At 57.1% G+C, this 18,729-nt stretch overlaps 6 protein-coding genes across 6 annotated transcripts in view; 2 read left to right on the forward strand and 4 right to left on the reverse strand.

Moving 5' to 3' along the window:
* The window catches only part of CHGG_02398 (uncharacterized protein), a gene marked incomplete at both ends in the record, with an annotated part of 6,955 nt that extends 2,385 nt beyond the window's left edge, over positions 1-4,570 (reverse strand). The window contains 5 exons of the mRNA XM_001228913.1: positions 77-1,250; positions 1,356-2,761; positions 3,100-3,343; positions 3,438-4,124; positions 4,178-4,570. Coding sequence (XP_001228914.1) covers positions 77-1,250; positions 1,356-2,761; positions 3,100-3,343; positions 3,438-4,124; positions 4,178-4,570 — 3,904 coding nt within the window. The remainder of the gene's footprint in view (positions 1-76; positions 1,251-1,355; positions 2,762-3,099; positions 3,344-3,437; positions 4,125-4,177) is intronic.
* A 1,596-nt stretch (positions 4,571-6,166) lies between these two features.
* CHGG_02399 (uncharacterized protein) lies at positions 6,167-8,502 on the reverse strand (the record flags this gene model as incomplete). Its single annotated transcript, XM_001228914.1, has 4 exons — positions 6,167-6,779; positions 6,862-7,269; positions 7,329-8,285; positions 8,360-8,502. 4 exons carry the CDS (start codon positions 8,500-8,502, stop codon positions 6,167-6,169), a joined length of 2,121 nt encoding a protein of 706 aa, XP_001228915.1.
* A 2,178-nt stretch (positions 8,503-10,680) lies between these two features.
* CHGG_02400 (tetrahydroxynaphthalene reductase) lies at positions 10,681-11,982 on the forward strand (the record flags this gene model as incomplete). Its single annotated transcript, XM_001228915.1, has 4 exons — positions 10,681-10,795; positions 11,134-11,604; positions 11,666-11,793; positions 11,845-11,982. 4 exons carry the CDS (start codon positions 10,681-10,683, stop codon positions 11,980-11,982), a joined length of 852 nt encoding a protein of 283 aa, XP_001228916.1.
* A 966-nt stretch (positions 11,983-12,948) lies between these two features.
* On the reverse strand, positions 12,949-14,226 carry CHGG_02401 (uncharacterized protein; the record flags this gene model as incomplete). The annotated part of the gene is made up of 1 exon (XM_001228916.1): positions 12,949-14,226. The coding sequence occupies one exon, from the start codon at positions 14,224-14,226 to the stop codon at positions 12,949-12,951; it is 1,278 nt and encodes a 425-aa protein (XP_001228917.1).
* Positions 14,227-15,130: 904 nt separating this feature from the next.
* Positions 15,131-16,545, forward strand: CHGG_02402 (uncharacterized protein; the record flags this gene model as incomplete). Its single annotated transcript, XM_001228917.1, has 3 exons — positions 15,131-15,782; positions 15,837-16,440; positions 16,509-16,545. 3 exons carry the CDS (start codon positions 15,131-15,133, stop codon positions 16,543-16,545), a joined length of 1,293 nt encoding a protein of 430 aa, XP_001228918.1.
* Positions 16,546-16,944: 399 nt separating this feature from the next.
* Positions 16,945-18,381, reverse strand: CHGG_02403 (uncharacterized protein; the record flags this gene model as incomplete). Its single annotated transcript, XM_001228918.1, has 3 exons — positions 16,945-17,906; positions 18,058-18,221; positions 18,326-18,381. 3 exons carry the CDS (start codon positions 18,379-18,381, stop codon positions 16,945-16,947), a joined length of 1,182 nt encoding a protein of 393 aa, XP_001228919.1.
* Positions 18,382-18,729: the final 348 nt, after the last annotated feature.

Consider the following 18,729-nt stretch of genomic DNA (forward strand, 5'->3'; position numbering starts at 1 on the left):
GTTGCCCCTCCTCGAGCTAAGTCTCTGCTGTATCTTGCAGCAGGCGGTGAGGACAACGCTCGCCGCCGTCTTCTACCGCCTTGACCGTCGTCCAGATCGGGTCGTTGGAGTCGGTTTTCGAAATCGGCAAGCCGTTTGTTTAGGTACAAGTCCAATGGTGGGACCCACGTCTCTGTCTCGAGGTTACGGATTGGGGTAGACTTAAAGGCTCCCGCCACGATCCGCAAGCTCTTGTTCTGGGCCTTCCCGAGGGCTTTGGTGATGCCTTTCTTTACCGGCTCGCCTCCCACATCCGTGGGGATGTGAAACGATGATGCGCCATAGGCCAGCGCCGACCGGATGCACTTTGTGTATACTTCTCGTGCTTTGGCTAGCCCCATTGCCCACGTCTTTGCCACGATCCTCGTCGGGGCGTAGCTCTGGGTCCTCAGCTTCCTTTCCACCGCCACCAGGTGAGCTTTCCAGTTGAGTTTCCAGTCCAGCCAGACTCCCAGGAATCTGGCAGACCCTTCTGGTTTGACGGGGCTAGTGCCTCCCCCTGTGTTAGTAAGGTTTACCTGTTTGGTCCACTGTCGTCGCCCCTTGTTGCAATGGATGAGTTCGCTCTTTTCCGCGGCGAACTTCATCCCCCGACTTTCCGCCCATCGTAGACACGTTTCCCATGCCCCTTCCAGCTGCCGGATGTTAACCTCGGGGTTTCGGCCGAAAGCCAGGAGGTTGGTGTCATCCGCAAACCCCACAATAGCCAAGTGGGGATGTTCGTCCTTCAGCTGCTTGTATAGAGAGGCAATGTAGAGAATGAAAAGGACCGGTGAAAGGGGTGAGCCCTGGGGGAACCCTGCCCGAATCGCCGTTGGGGTCGCTGCCTTGCCGTCGAAAAGGAGGGTGGCCTCTCGGCCGGTCAACCAGTCTCTTATCCAGAGAACCAGCCACCCCGGGTAGCCCATTTCCCGCAGAGTTGCTAGCAGTCGGGTATGGTTGACCGTGTCAAAGGCTCCTGAAATGTCCAGTTGCAATAGAGACGCCGCACCCTTCTGTCTCCACGCCTCCTGGACCTGGGCTACCACTAGCCGGACAGCTAGTTCCGTGGAGCGGTGTGCCCTGTCTCCCATTTGTTCGTCTGGGAGCAGGCCGTTGGTCTCTGCCGCTAGGGTGATCTTCGTGGCGACCACCGACTCTATTACTTTCCCCAGGGTTGGTAGCAGAGCAATGGGCCTGTATCCCCCCGGGGTCTGATACACCGGCGGAGCCTTTCCTGGTTTCGGCAGTACTACAGTCTTCGCCCTCTTAAAACGGTTGGGGAACCATCCTAGCTCCAGGCACCTTTCGCCAGAACGGTCAGCACTTCAGCTAACGGTGCTCCGTACGCCTTCAGAAGGCCTATCGGGAGCAGGTCCTCCCCTGGCGCCTTCCAGGGGCTCGCTCCTCCTATCGCCCTCGTGATCTCGGCCGGCGTCACTGGCTAGTGAGACGTCGGAGCCCGCGTCTGGGCTGTTCAGGAAGGTTTGGTCTTGCACGTCTGTGAGATTGGCCGGGGGGCTCGGGAAGAACCTCTCGGCCAGGGCGTTGGCTTTCTGGTCATGCGTTTCAGCCGTCACTTGCCCAGACGAATTCTTGAATGCCGGTAGTTTCGGTGGTTCAGGCGGTAGAAAGCTCCGTAGTCTGGCCCATCTTTCCAGGCTCCACATCCGGTCAGGTTTTCTCGCCTCGCTTGCCTTCTGCAGGTCGCTCCTCCAAGCCCTCGTCCGTGCTTCGCGGGTTGACCTGGCGAGGTCCTTGAGCCTCTCGCTGAGCTCTTCCCAACAGTACTCTGCCCGGGTCTCCTTGGCCAATCTCTCGGCTCTCCTAGCCTCCCGGGCAGCCTGTTGCACTTCCCTGGTCCACCAAGGAGAGCTGAAGCCGCAATTGGCCTTCTTCCGTGGGGTGCTCTCCCCAGCGACCCAGGTGAGCCATTCGACTAGGTTGTCGAATGCTCTGCCGAGACCTTCGGTCGTCCGGATTCTAGCCACCAGTCCATTTGGCCCCGGGTCTATGAGGCCCATCACCTCGCAGAGCAGTGCTGATTCGGCTTTCACCCTTTCTCTATCCATCTTCTTCCAGGCCCATCCCACTGGTTGGGCCGGCCTCGGCCCAGTCCCTGTCCCAATCTCGAGCACTTGCGGGTAGTGGTCTGACTTGCCACGGCACTCTTCCCCGTGGTATACCGTATGGATGCACTCCGAGGCCCAAAAGTGATCGATGGTTGACGTGCGGCCTCGTTGCCGCTCCTGGGGAGCTCGCGTAACTGCTCCCCTCGGCGTCCTGATGGTAAGGTCCCACAGGGAGCTTATTTGTAACAGATCTTCGGCTCCCCTTTCGTAGCGTCCGAATTCGTCCCACAGCGGGTGCTGCAGGTTAAAGTCCCCCGCCAGAACTACTGGGTGGTCTGGCCTCGGCCGTCCCTGGAGGGCCTGTGGTACGTTCTCACCGTTCGGGGGGTTGTAGACGGACCATAGCTCGAGCCCGTGGCCTTCTTGGCCTAGGTCCGCCTCTGGGAACCGTACGCGACACCAGTTCTCCGAAACCTCGGAGTCCCACTGCCCGATCTCGAATTTCTTGCTCACATATATCGCTGCTCGCCCCTCGAGCTTGAACACCAGATGGTATTTGCTGCTCCGGGGGCAGTACGTAAACTTCGTCTCCCTGTTGATCCATGGTTCCTGCACCTCCAGGAGGTCGTACTTGGCTTCCTCTAACAAGACCTCTAGTGCTTGCTTGTTTCCTTCGGTGTTCCAGAGTAGGATTCTAAATCTCATCCTCTGCGACGGTGATCGAATCTTTTGGTAAGAAATAGCATAACCCGCCCAACAAAATAACCGAGGGTTTCGTTATCGATGATTTTGGCCTCAACTGCTTGGCCTATTCTTATTGTTCGGGGTGTCGTCTTGCCCGATAGCTGGGCCTCGCGGTCAAGTAACTGCAGCTCAACATTGCTCACCTCCTGCAACCGTGGGTGCTGCTTCTTTTCCGGGTCAACGTAATGTTAGATCTCGGCCAGCAGGGACTCCCGGACCCGGAGAAGCCCAGTCCTGGGGGAGATTTCATTGCGGTACAATTTACCAATGCTGGCTGACGCGAATGGCATGGAGCCCTGGTTGTATTCCAGCAGCTTTTTGAAGTTCAAGAACTGCCCCTGGGCCGTTTCGGGTCGCAGATAGATGGGCGCTGCAGTGCTCGGTCCTTTGGTAGACTTGAACATCAGATTGAAAGGGACAGGTGGCAGGACCTCGTTGTTGTTCTCCGGGTTCCGGATGTCGTGCAGCTTGATTAGCTCCGCTAGCCCGTCACCATCGTAGTTGTCGATCTAGTTAACGACATCGGATTAGCATTCGTGACTATGAGAATGCAGGTAACGGAAGATAAAATAGGGGTCACCTTTGCCAGGAGTTAAACTATACATCACAAAGACCCTCCTCATCAGCTGCAACTTGGTCGGGCAGGCGAGGCCATTTCCCCTTCTTCTTTGCCTGGAGGAGAACGTTCTTGTTGATATGGAAACGGCACAGCTGTTGTTGGGCATCCGGAAACGTCTCCTTCAGGGCGTCCCTCATCCTTTCGTCTTTATCAGTGATCGTTACGGCTGGAGATCGGGCTTCAAGTTGGACCTGGAGTTCCTTGACTCCCTGAGAAAGGAAATCAAAGCCCTCACGGCGTTCGTTATTGATCAAGCCGAAGGCAACGTTTGCAGTAGAGTTGATATTCGTCTGGGTGATAATAACAAACAGGGGAAATCCAAGTGCGTTGGTACTGTGAGTATTGTCAAAACTGAGGCAGTCTGGGAAGCGCTTCCACATCTCCTGACACTCTGGGAAGGTAAGAGCGATGCCCAAAAGGCGGTTGGGATCTCGGGTATCCCATTTCGGGACATATAGGACTCCTTCCTGGTCAATAGCCTTGATCACAGCCCCGGAGGCAGTACAACCATCCTTTTCCTGTCGACGGAATGCCCGTCTGGCGTTGTTGATATCCTTGATGGTGAAGTGCGAATTGGGTTCCTCCTCCTCTACCATCTTGCTAATCTCGCGTGCTTTGATGGCGCTATAGCTGGACATCTTCTTCACAAGGTTCTTGGCCGGGGACTTTATCTTCCGGTGTTGTGGGTGAGCCAGGGATCGAGGGACTTCGGGTGGTTGTGGACGTGGTAACGAGGATCCTTATGATGCCTGAACACCCATCCTTCATCTGTGAGCTTTGCCGATGCTTTGAACTTGCAGCCAGACTTGCGAGTGCTGGACTTGCGTAGCCGGACTCCCTCGGTAGGTCTGGGCAAACCGAAGCGGTCACAGACGATGGTGTAGTAAGTCGATTGGCCTGCTATACGGTTGGAGGCGTTCTGGCGATTTACTGCATACCCGTTGGCCTTGCCGTGGGCGTTGATTGCGTCCTGAAGCTGTTGAATAGTATCTGCTTTCACTATTGAGCCGTCATTGCAAAGGGCCTCTCCCTCTGGGTATATTGGGATGGCATCTTCGTCATCTGACAGGCCGTCCTCCGAGAAACCACCGCATTCCTCGAAATCTTGATCCGACATTTTGTGCGCGCAATTTGGAGGTGTTGCGCCTTGCGCCAACGAGAGCTAGTAAAATATTCGGGTTCTTCAGGTTCGAAATAGTCGGAATGGAAGTTCTTGCGAAGATCTGGCGAGAATTGGCGCGTGGCTGGGCGCGTAAGAAAGGCGCGTTGTTTGTCACGGGTTGTGGAAGGGGACTGCCAGGTCAGGGGTAGCTACTGCCCGGTTAGCTGAAAGGTTACTGCCCGGTTAGCCAAAAGTTACTACCCGTCTAGCATGGCCCTTCAAATTAGATGGATATTTATAAATTCATCTTCGGGGTTGGGCTCTGAGCGAGGGGTTAGACCTCTCTGTGAGCGTTAGACCTCGCTGCGAACGTTCTCGGCAAGACTTTACATTACCCGTTAGCGCTGCCCGAAATACAGGCGAGGCCAAGATGAGGTGGCGAGATTAAACCAGGAATGTTGCCTGCACTTCGGACGGATGTTGAGAACCCGATTCACAGAAAGGAAGTGGGGTGTTGGGGTTCCCTATCCTCTCCTATTCTACCTTAGCCGGAACCTCCGCTGTGCCCGTGCGGATCATGCCCTCGTCTTCCGTGTTCGCGACGAGGATGGCTGCCCGGGCCATGATAGCCATGAGGGGGGTTGGGCATCTGCCAGGGGTTGGGATGGATGATTGTGAGAGGTTTACCCAGGAAGATGACGTTCTTTCTCGGTTGCCGTGGTTCGTACGCGGGTCTTGCTACTATCGTTCAAATGCTCGCAGTGCATTGAGAGGGAGGCTCTGGCTGCACCACCGTGGCCTTTCCTATTAAAGGCCGAAAAGCCGACGATTCTCAAATCCAAATGGAAGAACCTCTTTAACTTTGTCTTGTAGCCCCAAAGCCCGCCATGTCTTGGAGTGACTGGGTGCCTAACTCGGTGCCGTTCCGTAAAGTTCCTTCAACCGGTGTCTTGGTCTCGTGGCGCTGCTAATGAATAGGTACCTAGGTGAATACTCGCGCGGCAACCCTGGGGGGGGCTCAAGTTCCATGAACTTCTCGGTTGCATGTGACGCCATTCTTCCTGTCCCGAGCCCCTTGACATTGAAATAATCGACACAAATAACAGGAGTGGTATTTTATTATTATTATTTCCTACACCGATATGCCCTGGGGCGCGCCGGTCCTTCTACTGCTATTTACAAAGAAACCGTACCGTATAGGCCGGATAAAAACCTCTGTCTACCACTTTGAGACCACAATCTATGAATCCGTCATACTGCAAAAGAAAGGAGGCCCTTTGCCGGCCTCCGGGCCCTCTAGCCCTCCCCATCCACTGTTTCTAGCTCTAGCCTTCTGGCCAGGCTATACTCCAGTAGCCGGCCAGAGTCCATCAGCCAGCCAAGGACCTTCCTAACAAATCTTCTGCTCTGGGCACCTGCTCCCCGTAATACGGTTTGTAGGTCCCGATGTGACCGAATCTCTCTGCCGTCCCACGGCCTTTGTAACGGCGGGTCGGGGCCAGGAGTGGTATTTTGTCTAAGGTACCTCTAACAAATTATAAATCCCACCATTCTTTTCCCTCCCAACACATCGCGATGCCCTCCTCTCCACCTATATCATCTACCCAGCCTCTAAACCGTACCTTTCCCCGCCCCCCAAATCCCCGACTCCTCCCCAAACCTCATAATCCGATCATGCAACTCGCCAGCGCGCACCGCCTCGTAGATTTCGCCGGCCATGGTCCCCAGCGTCCTCCCCCTGAGCGCCAGATCCGCTTCCGCCGTCGCCAGTTCCCCGTGTCCACCATCACCGTTAGTAACATGGCCATCGGCGCCGTCAACAGCCCTTCTCGCCTCCTCCACCTTGCGCAACAGCAGTGGCGGGTGGTCCTCCACACCACGATTAACCGGGATATTCAAGTCCTTCCTCACAAAGTCATACACCACCCTCGACGCATCACTGATATAATCCGTCGTCTGGATCTTCCCGGCCAACAAATCCGCCCGGACCTCGCTGTAACAGCCCTCCAACCCCTCCTTCATCCTCCGCTGGAAGTCACGCACGCCCTCCATCGAGCCCCCCGCCTCCACCAAGCACGTCAGCACCGTACCCAGCGACTCGTCCACCGCAGTACGACAGCGCTCCACCAAATCCAAATGCGACAGCCGATCCCAGCACGCCATCACCGCGCCGACCACAGTTGCAGACACCGCCTCGACCCCATCCCCCCCCCTCAGCCGCAGGCTTACCACCCCCAAAAAAGCACCCCCCCACCACCGCCCTCACCACCCCCCCAACCCTCTCCCCAAACACCACCCGCACGCACCTCAAATCCAGCGCCTGGCACAACACATATACATACGTCGCCGCCATCAACCCCACCACCTCCCCGGCCTCGAGCGCATACCTCGCAGCCACCAACGCCATGCTATTGACGCTCTGGTTCGCCATCTCAGCGACGTGGACGTGCGCGCTGACAGGGTTGGCCAGGTAGGCCAGCTCGGCGGCGTAGGCGGCCATGTTGACGTCGAACCCTTTGCAGGTGAAGCTGGCGCTGGGGTTGTCGAGGGACAGGTTGGGGGGCAGGCCCTTGTTGGTGGTGTTGTTGATGACCTCGGCGGATTGGGCGTAGAGGAGGCGGCCGATGTTTTGGAGCGCGAGGAGGGTCTTTTCCATGGCGGAGGTGAGGGACATGGCTTGAAAGTTGCCGCCGTGGTGCATGCGGTTGGTGGTGCTGTTGTTGTTTATTTGGATGAGGGGGTTGTCGGTGGTGGAGTTGAGTTCGGTGGTGACCTGGCGGCGGTCGCGAGGAGGAGGTCTTCGAGCTGGGGACCGAGCCATTGTGGGGCGGTGCGCAGGGAGTAGCGGTCCTGGGCGAGGCCGACGCGGGCGACGGAGTGCGGGGCGGTGGGCGGTGGGCAGATCTTGGAGCCGGAGAGGAAGTGGAGGATGTTGGTGGCTACTTCGGCTTGGCCGGGGTGGGGGCGGATGGCGGAGATGAAGGGGTGGTAGTTGTTGGCGTTGCCGTTGAGGGCTTCGGTGCCCATGGCGGTGAGGAGTTGGACCAGGAGGGCGAGTTGGTTGGCTTGGTCGATGGCGAGACATGCTGCTGCACAGCTGGGTGCAGTGCCGTTGGTGATTCCGAGGCCTTCTTTCGCTTGGAGGCGCACGGGGGCTAGTTTGGCAACTTTCAGAGTCTCGTCGGCCGGGGCAATGGCTGTCTTGCCCTGGGGGCCGATCACCTTGACGAAGATGTCCGGGTTGCCCTCAATCGCACCAGCGATGTACGAGAGGGTGGATAGATCTCCCGACGCCGAAATGCTGCCTCGTAGGGGCACAATGGGGGTCACATTGAGAGACAACAGCTTCATGATGGTCTCAATAACGCTGACTCGCACACCGGAATGACCCCGCATCAACGAATTGCAGCGGATCAGCATGGCGGCCTTGACGATGGGGGTCGGGAGGGCGTGGCTTCGCAGCATGCCATTGTCCCGAAGGCCCGAATTCGAGTCTGGGTCAGTGACCGCCTTGTCCGCTTTCAGCAAGATTCCAACGTTGAGATGCTGGATGGCCGAGCTCTGGAGGCGCTCAAAGTCTTGTGTTCTGGTGTCTGCGCTGCCGCCAAAGCCAGTGTTGACCCCATAGATGACGTTGCCGGCCGCTAGCTCCCCCTCTAAAAACGCAACACTTTCCTCAACGAGCTCAAGATCGGACGGATCGTCCGTGAGCTTAGCGGCCCCATTGTGTCTGGAAACACTGTCAGCCTTCCTGTTGATTGTAAAATGAGGGGAAAAGAAAGAGGGATTGTGCAAATTACTCACGTTGAGACGGCCAGGACATCAGCGATGGTCAACTCTCGGCCATTGACTAACACGTGCTCTCCGGAATTACGCCTATTTTGCAACGCAGCCCACTCCAGATAAGCCGCAGATGCGTGCGGAACACCATGTTCTTTTCCATCCATTGTCGATATGATTGAGGCGTGAAGACGTGAGGTGGGCTGCATGAATCCTGAGTGCTTCCCCAACGTTGCGATGTGTTTGAGAGTTTCTACTCTTCAGGAAGAAACGGCGCCCAGCGAGCGGCCTTATCAAGTAATTAACCCACCACCTTCCCCACGTGGCACCTCTCTAGCGTGCATGTCGGCCCGCCCGGCTTTACATCTCACACGCGTTTCGAGACGTGTTAAGAGCGGAAGATTTCCGATTTCTAGATTTACACACAGCTGCATAGGCCCCCATTAGCCGTTCCAGTCCGAGTTCTCTACCCGAGACAAACCAGCGCTGTTCCGCCAAAGCCGAGCCCAAAAGGCCACCAAGTCCACACGCGCATTGTCAGAGCAACGGAAAGCTCAGTCACCGCTTCAGTCAGAATTCCGATGCCGATCTAAAAACGAGTTGGTTGGCCAAATCGTATGATCTCGCGTATCCACCTGTTGGTTCGTATCCGTAAGTGGGAGTCCGAGTCTCAGGTCAGCTAATCAGGTTCTTGTTGGCCTGGGATTATCGTGACCGCTCTGCACCACATTCAATAGGCGGGGGGGATTGGGGCCGAAAAAGCAACTGCCAGTATTGGATTCAAACTTGCATTTAAAAAGCAAAACATGGCCAGGCAGTCACGCAATGACCTGTCATTAATTGTATCCCCCCGAAGAGTTAATTACGGATTCTATTCGGATCTGGCGCCGGTTGCCGATGCCCGGAGGTCCGGTCCCGGGTGGAGTGGGGCCGGAACTCCGGGCTTGAGCCGGCACGGTGCCCCCAATGGGCAGAGGCAAACTCTGAGTTTAGATGGCAACGGCGAGGCGCTGTTTCAACACTGTTGAGTCTTGCGCCGGTTTGAAGGTCAAATTTTGAGTCCTGTGGACGAGTAATCGGAGCTTCGAGTCGGGGTTGAGCCCGGCGGATCGGGTATCGATTCCCGCGGTTGGGGTTGCTCATTGGGGTGCTAGATGGGGGTTCTCGATTGCGGGGAATGCTCGATGGGAGTTGATATCACGGAAGGAATATGTTGGATGAAGCAGTTTCCTACGAGATCGTAGCTAAAAAATCATGACCAAATGCAGTGCATGACGCAGGTGCTTGTTGTGGGCCTTCGTACACAGTTTTAGCGGTAGGGAAGTTTGTAAGATGTATAATTTTCTATCTGGGCTGCGCATGCAAAGAAGGCAGACATATATCATGCTGTGATTTATACAGGAATCTTGGAGCTGCTGCTGTCAGTGTCATCAAACGAATTAGCCGGATTGATCCACACATCACCGCCTGCAGCACGTTTGCCCGAGTAAGAGACGGAAGTAACAGATCGATGGGATGGCAACGGACCTGCATTAAAAAGAATTAGCCACAGCTTGTTAGTGGCGTTCTTGCCAAACTCGGGGAGCAGAGGCACATACGTAACCCCGGCGGTCGTTCTCGGCCCGGAGATTCCCTCTGTGCCGACTGCCCGGCTGGAAGCGGCGGACTTGAGCGCAAGTTAGAAGAATTACAAGTTGTGATACCTGAAACACGCAGCGGAAATCGCAGCCGATGAATCAGGTGTCAGCCTCGTTTTTTCTCCCGCCAAACCAGACCTGCGAAGCAATCGACAGGATAATTAGGACTTTGGGCAACACGTGTACAAATTCTCCCTGAATTGTCTGGCCATTGTGCATCCTAAATCATCCCGTGCCAGCACTGCCGGCCGTTTCGCCAAAATGTCCGCATCCATACCTGCTACCTTGCACCGTGACCACCATATCATGTCCGTAACGCCCAGCCCGGCCTTCCTCCAACCTCGTCCGACGGACGGGCTCAAGGCGGAAGGAGCCCCAAAAGCATGCAAATTCGAGCCGCGTGGTTTCCTTCCCGGGATATAAGATCAAGCAAGAGCCATGGCCCATCATCAGCTGCGAGCGGACGTTCTTCCCATCGCACAGATCCTGCATTCCTGCTTTTAATGCCCTCGATCCTGCCCCAGCGCAGTCCACCGAATGAGACTCTCTGATATCTTCCGCCGCCTCTTCTCTCATTTCTTTTCAACACACTCCACCACAAAAACCAAAGAAGCTCAACAACATTACACGTCTCAATCGCCCCCTTCTTCAGGAACAACAATTCCCAAACTCCCAACCACTACCACAGTTACCGGTACTCTAGCAACCATGCCTGGCGCTACATCTGACTACGGCAGCAGCAGCAAGTATGACCAGATCCCGGGTCCCCTCGGGCTGGCATCGGCTTCGCTACAAGGCAAGGTGGCTCTCGTGACGGGCGCCGGTAAGTCCGAATCTTCTTGTTTCACTGGTGTTCTAGGCCCGACCATCCAGTTGCTTGGTGGCCCTGCATTTGGAGGTGCTACAAAGCGATATTTCCTTGTGCCGGACCAGTGGGTGGTTTACCCCAACTGATGTCCGGCCAACCCCCCACACCCCCACGCACCACTTACATCCACGGATATCGCCTGTGGCTTTAGCCATTCACTGGCAAAGCAAAGCACCGTTGTCACGACTTTCCTTGCCAGTGGCAGTTCCATGGCGGATCCCACCCTTCCCCATACACCGAACATGAAAAACAGCAAGCTAACCTCCCCCCCTCCGGGGATGCCACGTACCTAGGCCGCGGGATCGGTCGGGAGATGGCTCTCGAGCTCGGACGCCGCGGCGCCAAGGTGATTGTCAACTACGCCAACAGCGACGCGGCCGCCCAGGAGGTGGTCAACCAGATCAAGAAGAACGGGTCGGACGCGGCCAGCATCAAGGCCAACATGGCGATCATCGACGACATTGTGCGGCTGTTTGAGGAGGCCCACAAGACGTTTGGCCGCCTCGACATTGTGTGCTCCAACAGCGGCGTTGTGTCGTTTGGACATGTCAAGGATGTTACGCCTGAAGAGTTTGATCGGGTGTTTAACATCAACACGCGCGGCCAGTTCTTTGTCGCCCGCGAGGCGTACAAGCATCTGGAGGTTGGTGGTCGCTTAATCATGATGGGCTCCATCACGGGCCAGGCCAAGGCTGTCCCCAGGCATGCTGTCTACTCGGGGAGCAAGGGCGCGATTGAGACGTTTGTGCGGTGCATGGCTGTTGGTAGGTGGTGCGGGTGGGTGGCTGGCTGTTGGGGTTTTGTTGGCTGACTGATGCGATGCAGACTTCGGTGACAAGAAGATCACCGTCAATGCTGTTGCGCCCGGCGGCATCAAGACGGACATGTACCATGCCGTGTGCCGCGAGTACATCCCCAACGGCGACCAGCTAGATGACGAGGGTGTTGATGAGGTATGATGGTTCCATCTTCTACGGCGTGCTTATTTGTGCTAATTAGTCCAGTACGCTGCCGGCTGGTCTCCGTTTCACCGCGTTGGTCTCCCCATTGACATCGCTCGTGTCGTGTGCTTCCTGGCGTCCCAGGACGGCGAGTGGGTGAATGGCAAGGTCATTGGCATCGACGGCGCTGCTTGCATGTGAACGAGTAGGGATGCGGTTTCACTTCACAAGGATGTTTTATGAACCTTTTTGAGACTCCTGCAGTATTGATTTTGGGGACGAGTGATCACTGATAGAGGGACTGCGAAGTTTGGAGGTACGATGGGAATGGTTAGGACGCCGGCTTTCTATACGAGGGAGAAATACAAGTTTGGCCCAGAAAACGTGATGGTGGCCTCCGTGTTGACCGCCTGGAATTTGTGATGTGGATTGCGCTTCTGCGAAATATGGGACGACCGAGTCCCCAAGGTGGCATCAATACCAGTCTGCTGGGACTGTGGAAAACCTTGCCTATAATACTGCAGCCGGCTCGCGTCAACACACACAGCACAATCCAGGTTCCTGTGTGTTTGTGGCTATGTAAATTATGGGCAGACTTTGATCTCGGTGCTTCCTCCGGTGGCTTAAATATTGGGTGTCTAAATGCTGCTTTGTTTATAAAATAAACTGTTTAATGGAAAGTGCTCCAGCCCGTGCTTGTCACTCCGCCAACCGTTGAAGAAGATGGCGTGCTTCCACGTCGGGTCTCATTCTTTCTAACCGCGTTTCGGGATCTGCGATATCACATACGACATTCTAAGACAAGACTTCAACATTGGAGTTGATCACGGCTCTAGACAAGAGAGTTTAACCTGCTTGAGCACTGTAGTAAGCGGTGGGTTGATTGAGGGGAGTAAAGCCGCTGAGAGGAGAATTGACCCTTTCTCAACCCATTCCCGACCATGAATCCCTCGGAATAGTACCAACGCTTATCGAGAATTAAGGATTCAGCATCTATCACCATGTCTCATGACACCACTACTCTGGGCTAGCCACTCATTAACCCCGACATTAAACCCCCACAACGCACACCCACATCGCACCCCTGCAGGCACATTGAGACATGATCGGACATCCTCATCACAAAACCCCATCATCACCCCCTCCTCTACTCTCCTCTACCCTACCTTACAAAAACGCCACCGCAAACCCCAACACCACCACCACCCCGCTCACCGCCTGGCCCACCCGCGCCGCCCCCGCCGTCACAGGCACATGGCCAGTCGTCATGGGCGGCTTGGGCACCGACCCGGTGGGGTGGGCGCCGCCGTGCGTGTACGACGGCGGCGTGGCGACGCTGCTGCTGCTGGCCGAGGGCGTCTCGTTGTCGGAGTCACCGCCGTTGTTGTCGTTGTCGACGGGGCTGCAGGCCTGGCCGTTGCCGGGGCAGACGACCACGGGCGTGTTGACGGGGGCGACGGTGGTGGTGGTGCTGTCGCCGCCGTTGATGATGGTGGCGGGGGTGTTGGTGGGGGTGGGGAGGGGCGGGTTCTCGACCACGGGGCAGATGGTGGTGGAGACGGCGATGGTTTCGGTGACGACCGTGCCGGATTGGCAGGGGTGGGAGGGCGGGCAGGAGGTGATGGTTCGGGTGGTGGTTGTGTAGACGGTTGAGGTCGTGTAGGCGGTGGTGGAGGCGGTTGTGAAGGTGCCGTTGGAGAAGGAGAGCGTGCTGCTGGCGGAGAGCGTCGGCGCTACGGTGGTGGTGGTGGAGATGGTGGACGCGGCCGCGGAGGTGGAGCTCGCGTCTTCGGAGGCGGTGGTTGACGTGGCCTCCTCGGATGCCGTCTCGCTGGCGCTGGCGCTGGCGGACTCGGTGGTGGTGGATTCGGCGGCGTCCTCGGTGGTGGTTGAGCTCTCGGCCTCTGGAGATGAGGTGGGGGTTGAGGTCGTCTCGGTGGTCTCGGCCTCCTCCGAGCTGGTGGGCTCGGGGCTGGGCTCAGGAGTGGGCTCAGGCGTGGGAGTGGGTGTCTCCTCCGGATTAGGGTCGACGAGCGTGGGACCCGGGATCTCGCCGTAATCCGGGGGAGTTTCCTCGTTGGCACCGCCGGTGGGAGTCGGGGACGGCTCCTCAACGACGGCCGAGGTCGAGGTCGAGGTGGTGAGAGAGAAGGTGGTCGAGCTCACGCCGCCGTTGCCGGTGCAAGTGTAGCCCTCCGGGCAGCAGCCATCCTCGCCATCGTCCCCAACAACGCACCTTTGATCAGGTGGGCAACCGCCGGTTTGCGCAGGGCAGCAAGTGTAGTCCAGAGGGATACAACCACCGCAGTCCTGCATGCCCAAGTCCTCGCAGCTCTCCTCATCATATCCACCACCGCCATCGGTCCGACGGAGCACGAACGGGGACGAGATCCTGCCGGCAAGGGCAAGGGAGGGCAGAAGGCCCAGGAGGATAAACTTTTGCATTTTTGAAAGAGTGTGATTATTTTTAAATTCAAAAAGAACGTAGTGGTCCCGAGGGACAGTAAAGAGTGACTGTGTCTTGAAGACGGTGAGTGTTGTGAGATGCCCGGTGGAACGGTGGAAGAGGAAAAAGAGTGAAATCCTCAGAGGATCAGCCCTCCCAGGCCATCTTGTACTTGAACGGGCCTTCTGGGGTCATCGATCCGCCGAGGAGTTGAAGTGGTGCCTGGATCCAGGGCAGAATGCAACCTTGTTCTGCAAGAATGCCGGCAACCGTGCGGCACGGCGATTGAGTTCAGGGGTTGAGCACTTTTGGGGGTTCTTTGCGCAGTCAACGATCCAATGACAAGGCCTGGCAATCAGAGAGATCTGCAAGAGACACCCAACTTACGCCCGCTTGGGCTTTTCACTGTGACGGCGCCGCATTTTGACATGGACGCGGGAATATTTTGGTAAGCTCGGAAATGAAGGTAGGCTCGGCCTTGTGCACTGCCTGGGATAAGTATTATTTGTGGCTTGAAATTGACGAATTTGGCGATAGTTGATGTTGGATGGCGTTTTGTTTACTGTGTACGGAGACACGGGAGAGTCCTCTCAACAACACACCAGCCAACGAGAACTTTGGAAGCGTTCGAAAAATTGGAGATCAGACCAAAATGCGCCGGCGAAGGCGAAATTGCAGAAGCAGGGGTGAACATGTCAAAGTTACACAGTCATCTGACCCTAACCCTGCAATTGGGTAAATGTTTGCGCCGATTAGCCAGAAACCCCAACTCAGAACCCCGCACCGGAGTCCTCGGTCCAATGATTCGCGATCCGTTCGATTTCGCGGTTCATCCCAAATCCCTTAGGTTTTGGCCGTTCGGATGCACAGCGTCAGCGTCATTTGTTAAAACAATCGCCAACCATGGCTACACCCGAAGTAGAGAAAAATGCAATCAAGGTGATGATAGTGGGCGACTCGATTTCGCATGGAAGAGAAGGCGATTGGACCTGGCGATACCGAATCTGGGAGTGGTTCAGCCAAGAAGACATCGACGTTCGCTTTGTGGGACCCTACAAAGGCACCATTCCTCCCGATGAGCCCCATCCACCATACCCGCCCAGGTTGCAAGACGAACCTCCCCAGCTGCCAGCACCCCTTCGCACCGATGGAGGTTACGCTGCCGGAGTCCATCCGGACTTCCTCTCCAACTGCCATCACTTCGCCGCCAGTGGACAACAGGCGTATGTGGCCAAGGACCTCGTCGCCGAGCAGGTGGCCGCCTACCAACCAGATCTTTGCTTGGTCCAGCTAGGGTTCAATGATCTCGGCTGGCGGATGTGCGGGCCCGCCGTGACCCTCGCCAGCATAGGGCAGCTTCTGGAAGAGGCAAGGTCTGCGAAGCCAGATCTGAAGTTTGCTGTTGCGAATGTACCACAGAGGACTGACATCCCGGGCCGTGAAGACTTGCCGAGAGACACGGACCTGTACAACGATATGCTTGCGCAGGCGATTCATTCTTGGGACACGGTCAAATCACCCGTCGCGCTTGTCTGCTTCTGCGAAAACTACTCGTGTAAGTCGAACTGTTGTAAACCTTGGCCCCTGACCACACATCTGACATGGGCAGGCGGCGGCTCCAACTCGGACGCTGCCTATGATGGCCTTCACCCCAACGCCCTCGGCGAATACCAGCTTGCCCAGGCCTTCTCGCGCACCCTGGTGTCAGACTTCTCCATCGGCCGCAGCCCGCTTGTGATTCCTGAACCTGTACCGCCTCGCCCCCTCCCCACCCCGGCTCGGTTCGGTGCCGCCTCAACCCCGGGTGGCATCGTGGTTAGTTGGGAGCATGTTTACGGCGCCCTGGGGTATGACTTTCAACATAGACTTGTCGATGATGACGAGTGGGCGACCACCCACTTGGACTGCAACAGATACTACTGGCCGCCGTTGTGGGACGGCCAAGTGGTGGAATGCCGGGTCCGCACCAGCGGTGGGGACAACTTCAAGTCTCCTTGGAGCAACGTTTCCGCAGCTGTTGCCAGACCGGAGACGCCACCGCCGCCTAGCAATATGGTCACACGCGCAACTGCGACTGGCTTCACGATCACCTGGGATCCCCCTCCGCCATCCTCGTATACCGGTGAGATCGATCGCTACGGCCTCATCTACTTCGACTGCGATCAGCCTGGTGCTTTCCCCGGTATTGCGGGCGTGAGGGGAAAGAGGGCCGAGTTGAAGGACCTCACTCACGGCCACCGTTATGCTATAGCCATGGAGTCTTGGTCTACAGTGGGCCCAGGGCCTCCCGGCGGCGCACCCTCCGTGGTTGTGGGTGAAGGGATCCCTTCCACCCCCAAAGATGTCCGCATCGAAACGTTTGACTGTCATTCCTTCGAGCTTAGTTGGCTCCCGGTTGTTGGTGCCACCGGTTATGGTATCTGTGTTCGAAGCCGTAACGAAACGCCGCCCACATTCTATTCATCGGTGAACACTACCGTACAGGATGCCGCTCACTCCGAACCTCGGCGCGAGAAGGTGGAGATTTGGGTTCCGGTCCCGGCCTGGCAAAGCGAATTCGCCGTTAGAGCTTTCAACCACAATGGCTCGTCTCCTTACTCTCAATGGGTAACGCCGCCGCGTTCCGATTGTGAAGAAGTCACAGTGTCAGAGGACGCGACCATGCACATTCACCTTCGTCAAGGGTGAGTCTTCTCCGCGGATATCATTGTACCTGCCTACGAGCTCCGCTTCCTATACACGTCGCCGGTCCGCTCAATCTCGAACGCCGCATCCTTGCCTCTTCCCTGAGCCTCGAGCTGGCGGACCAACGGCAGTACCTCCCTACCGAACTGCTCGACCTCCTCCTCATAGTGCAAGAACGCCGTGAGCACCTGGTTGACGCCGAGGCTCTTGAGTAGTACGATCCGCTCAGCAACCTGCTCCTTGGTCCCAATCAACTTGGTCTTGAAGCCATCATTATACTGCACCAGGTCGTTGAACGTGCTGGTGGCCCACATGCCCGTCTTGTTCGCCGTGCTCGCCCCGGCATTCTTCACCTCCCCGGCAAACGCCTCCACCGCCTGGGCATCTGCCTTCCCCTGAATCTCCTGCAGCACCCTGACCGCCTCCTCCTCGGTCTCCCGCACAATCACAAACCCATTGACCGCAAACCTCACCAACCTCTCCCTCCCCGCCGCCCTCGCCCGACTCTTCACATCCTCAATCTGCGTCCGAAACCCCTCCAAATCATTCCCATTCATAAAATACCAATCCGCCACCTGCGCCCCATTCTCCCTCGCATCATCACTATTCCCCCCCTGAAAAATCTCCGGATGCGGCCTCTGCACTGGCTTCGGACTCAACTTATACCCGCGGAACCGATAAAAGTCGCCCCCGAACGTGAACCCCTCCTCCGCGGGCGCCGTCCAGATCCCACGCAGACAGCGCATGAACTCGGCCGACCGCCGGTACCGCTCCGCGTGGTCCAGCCACCACTCCCCGATCGCCGTGAACTCGCCCTTGAACCAGCCCGACACGATGTTCACGGCGATGCGGCCCCCGCTGTAGTGGTCGATGCTGGCGATCTGTTTGGCCACCACCGCGGGCGCCCACGGGCCGGGCAGAATCGCCGCGATGACGCGGAGGGTCGACGTGCCTTGGAGCAGGGCCTGGGAGAAGGAGACGGATTCGTGTTGGTCTGGGTGGGGGGTGTTAGGTGCAGCCTATGGGATTCCACATCTAACTATCGTGCTCCGTCCCCAAGGGTTGAACGCGACCCAGGCCGGAACCATGCCGGGAGCGAGGATCGGAGCGGAAGATGGAAGATGGAGGTCGCGGCCACGACTTACCAGACGCGCCGTAGGACGCGGTGAAGCGGATCTGGGTGAGCGCGTACTCGAAGCCGGCCGCCTCGGCCGCGCGCGCGTACCGCAGGTTGGACTGCAGGTCCCATGAGGTGCGCTGCGGGATCTTGGAGATGACGAGCCCGCCCGATACGTTGGGCACCCAGTAGCTGCAGTGGAGGGGTGGTTAGCTATGGTACGGCATAGGATGGGATGGGATGGGTGGCTCGAGTAGGTGGGGGGTTGGATTGCGTGAGGCTAGAGTGGTACGTACGCAAATAGGAGCCTGTCCGGGTCGTTGTTGTGCGGATGGGGGTTGGTGGTTGCCATAGTGTTGATGACCTGTACTGGCTTGTTTGTTCTCGGGGAGGGAGGACTTTCGTCGTTGTGCTAGTCTCTGGGTTTGATGATTGAGGCATGTGTGTATAAAGCAGGCTTAATGTTCCCTTCCTTAGACACCTTTGCCGTAGTTGTTTTGCGTTGACGTCGAACGGCGTATCCCGCCATCGTTGAGCTCGATGATGCCATCCACCCTCCTCCGGCCGATCGGTGCCCTTGGCGTGGGGGATGCGGGCCGGGGATCACGCAATCCCGGAGCTATCCCAAACCAGATTGAGATTTGACAGATCCGGAGCCTACTCTTGAAAGTTCACGGTAGCTATTACAGTTGAGACCCGT

The sequence above is a fragment of the Chaetomium globosum genome, genomic scaffold, assembly GCF_000143365.1.
Source record: "Chaetomium globosum CBS 148.51 scaffold_2 genomic scaffold, whole genome shotgun sequence".
Taxonomy (NCBI): Eukaryota; Fungi; Ascomycota; class Sordariomycetes; order Sordariales; family Chaetomiaceae; genus Chaetomium; species Chaetomium globosum.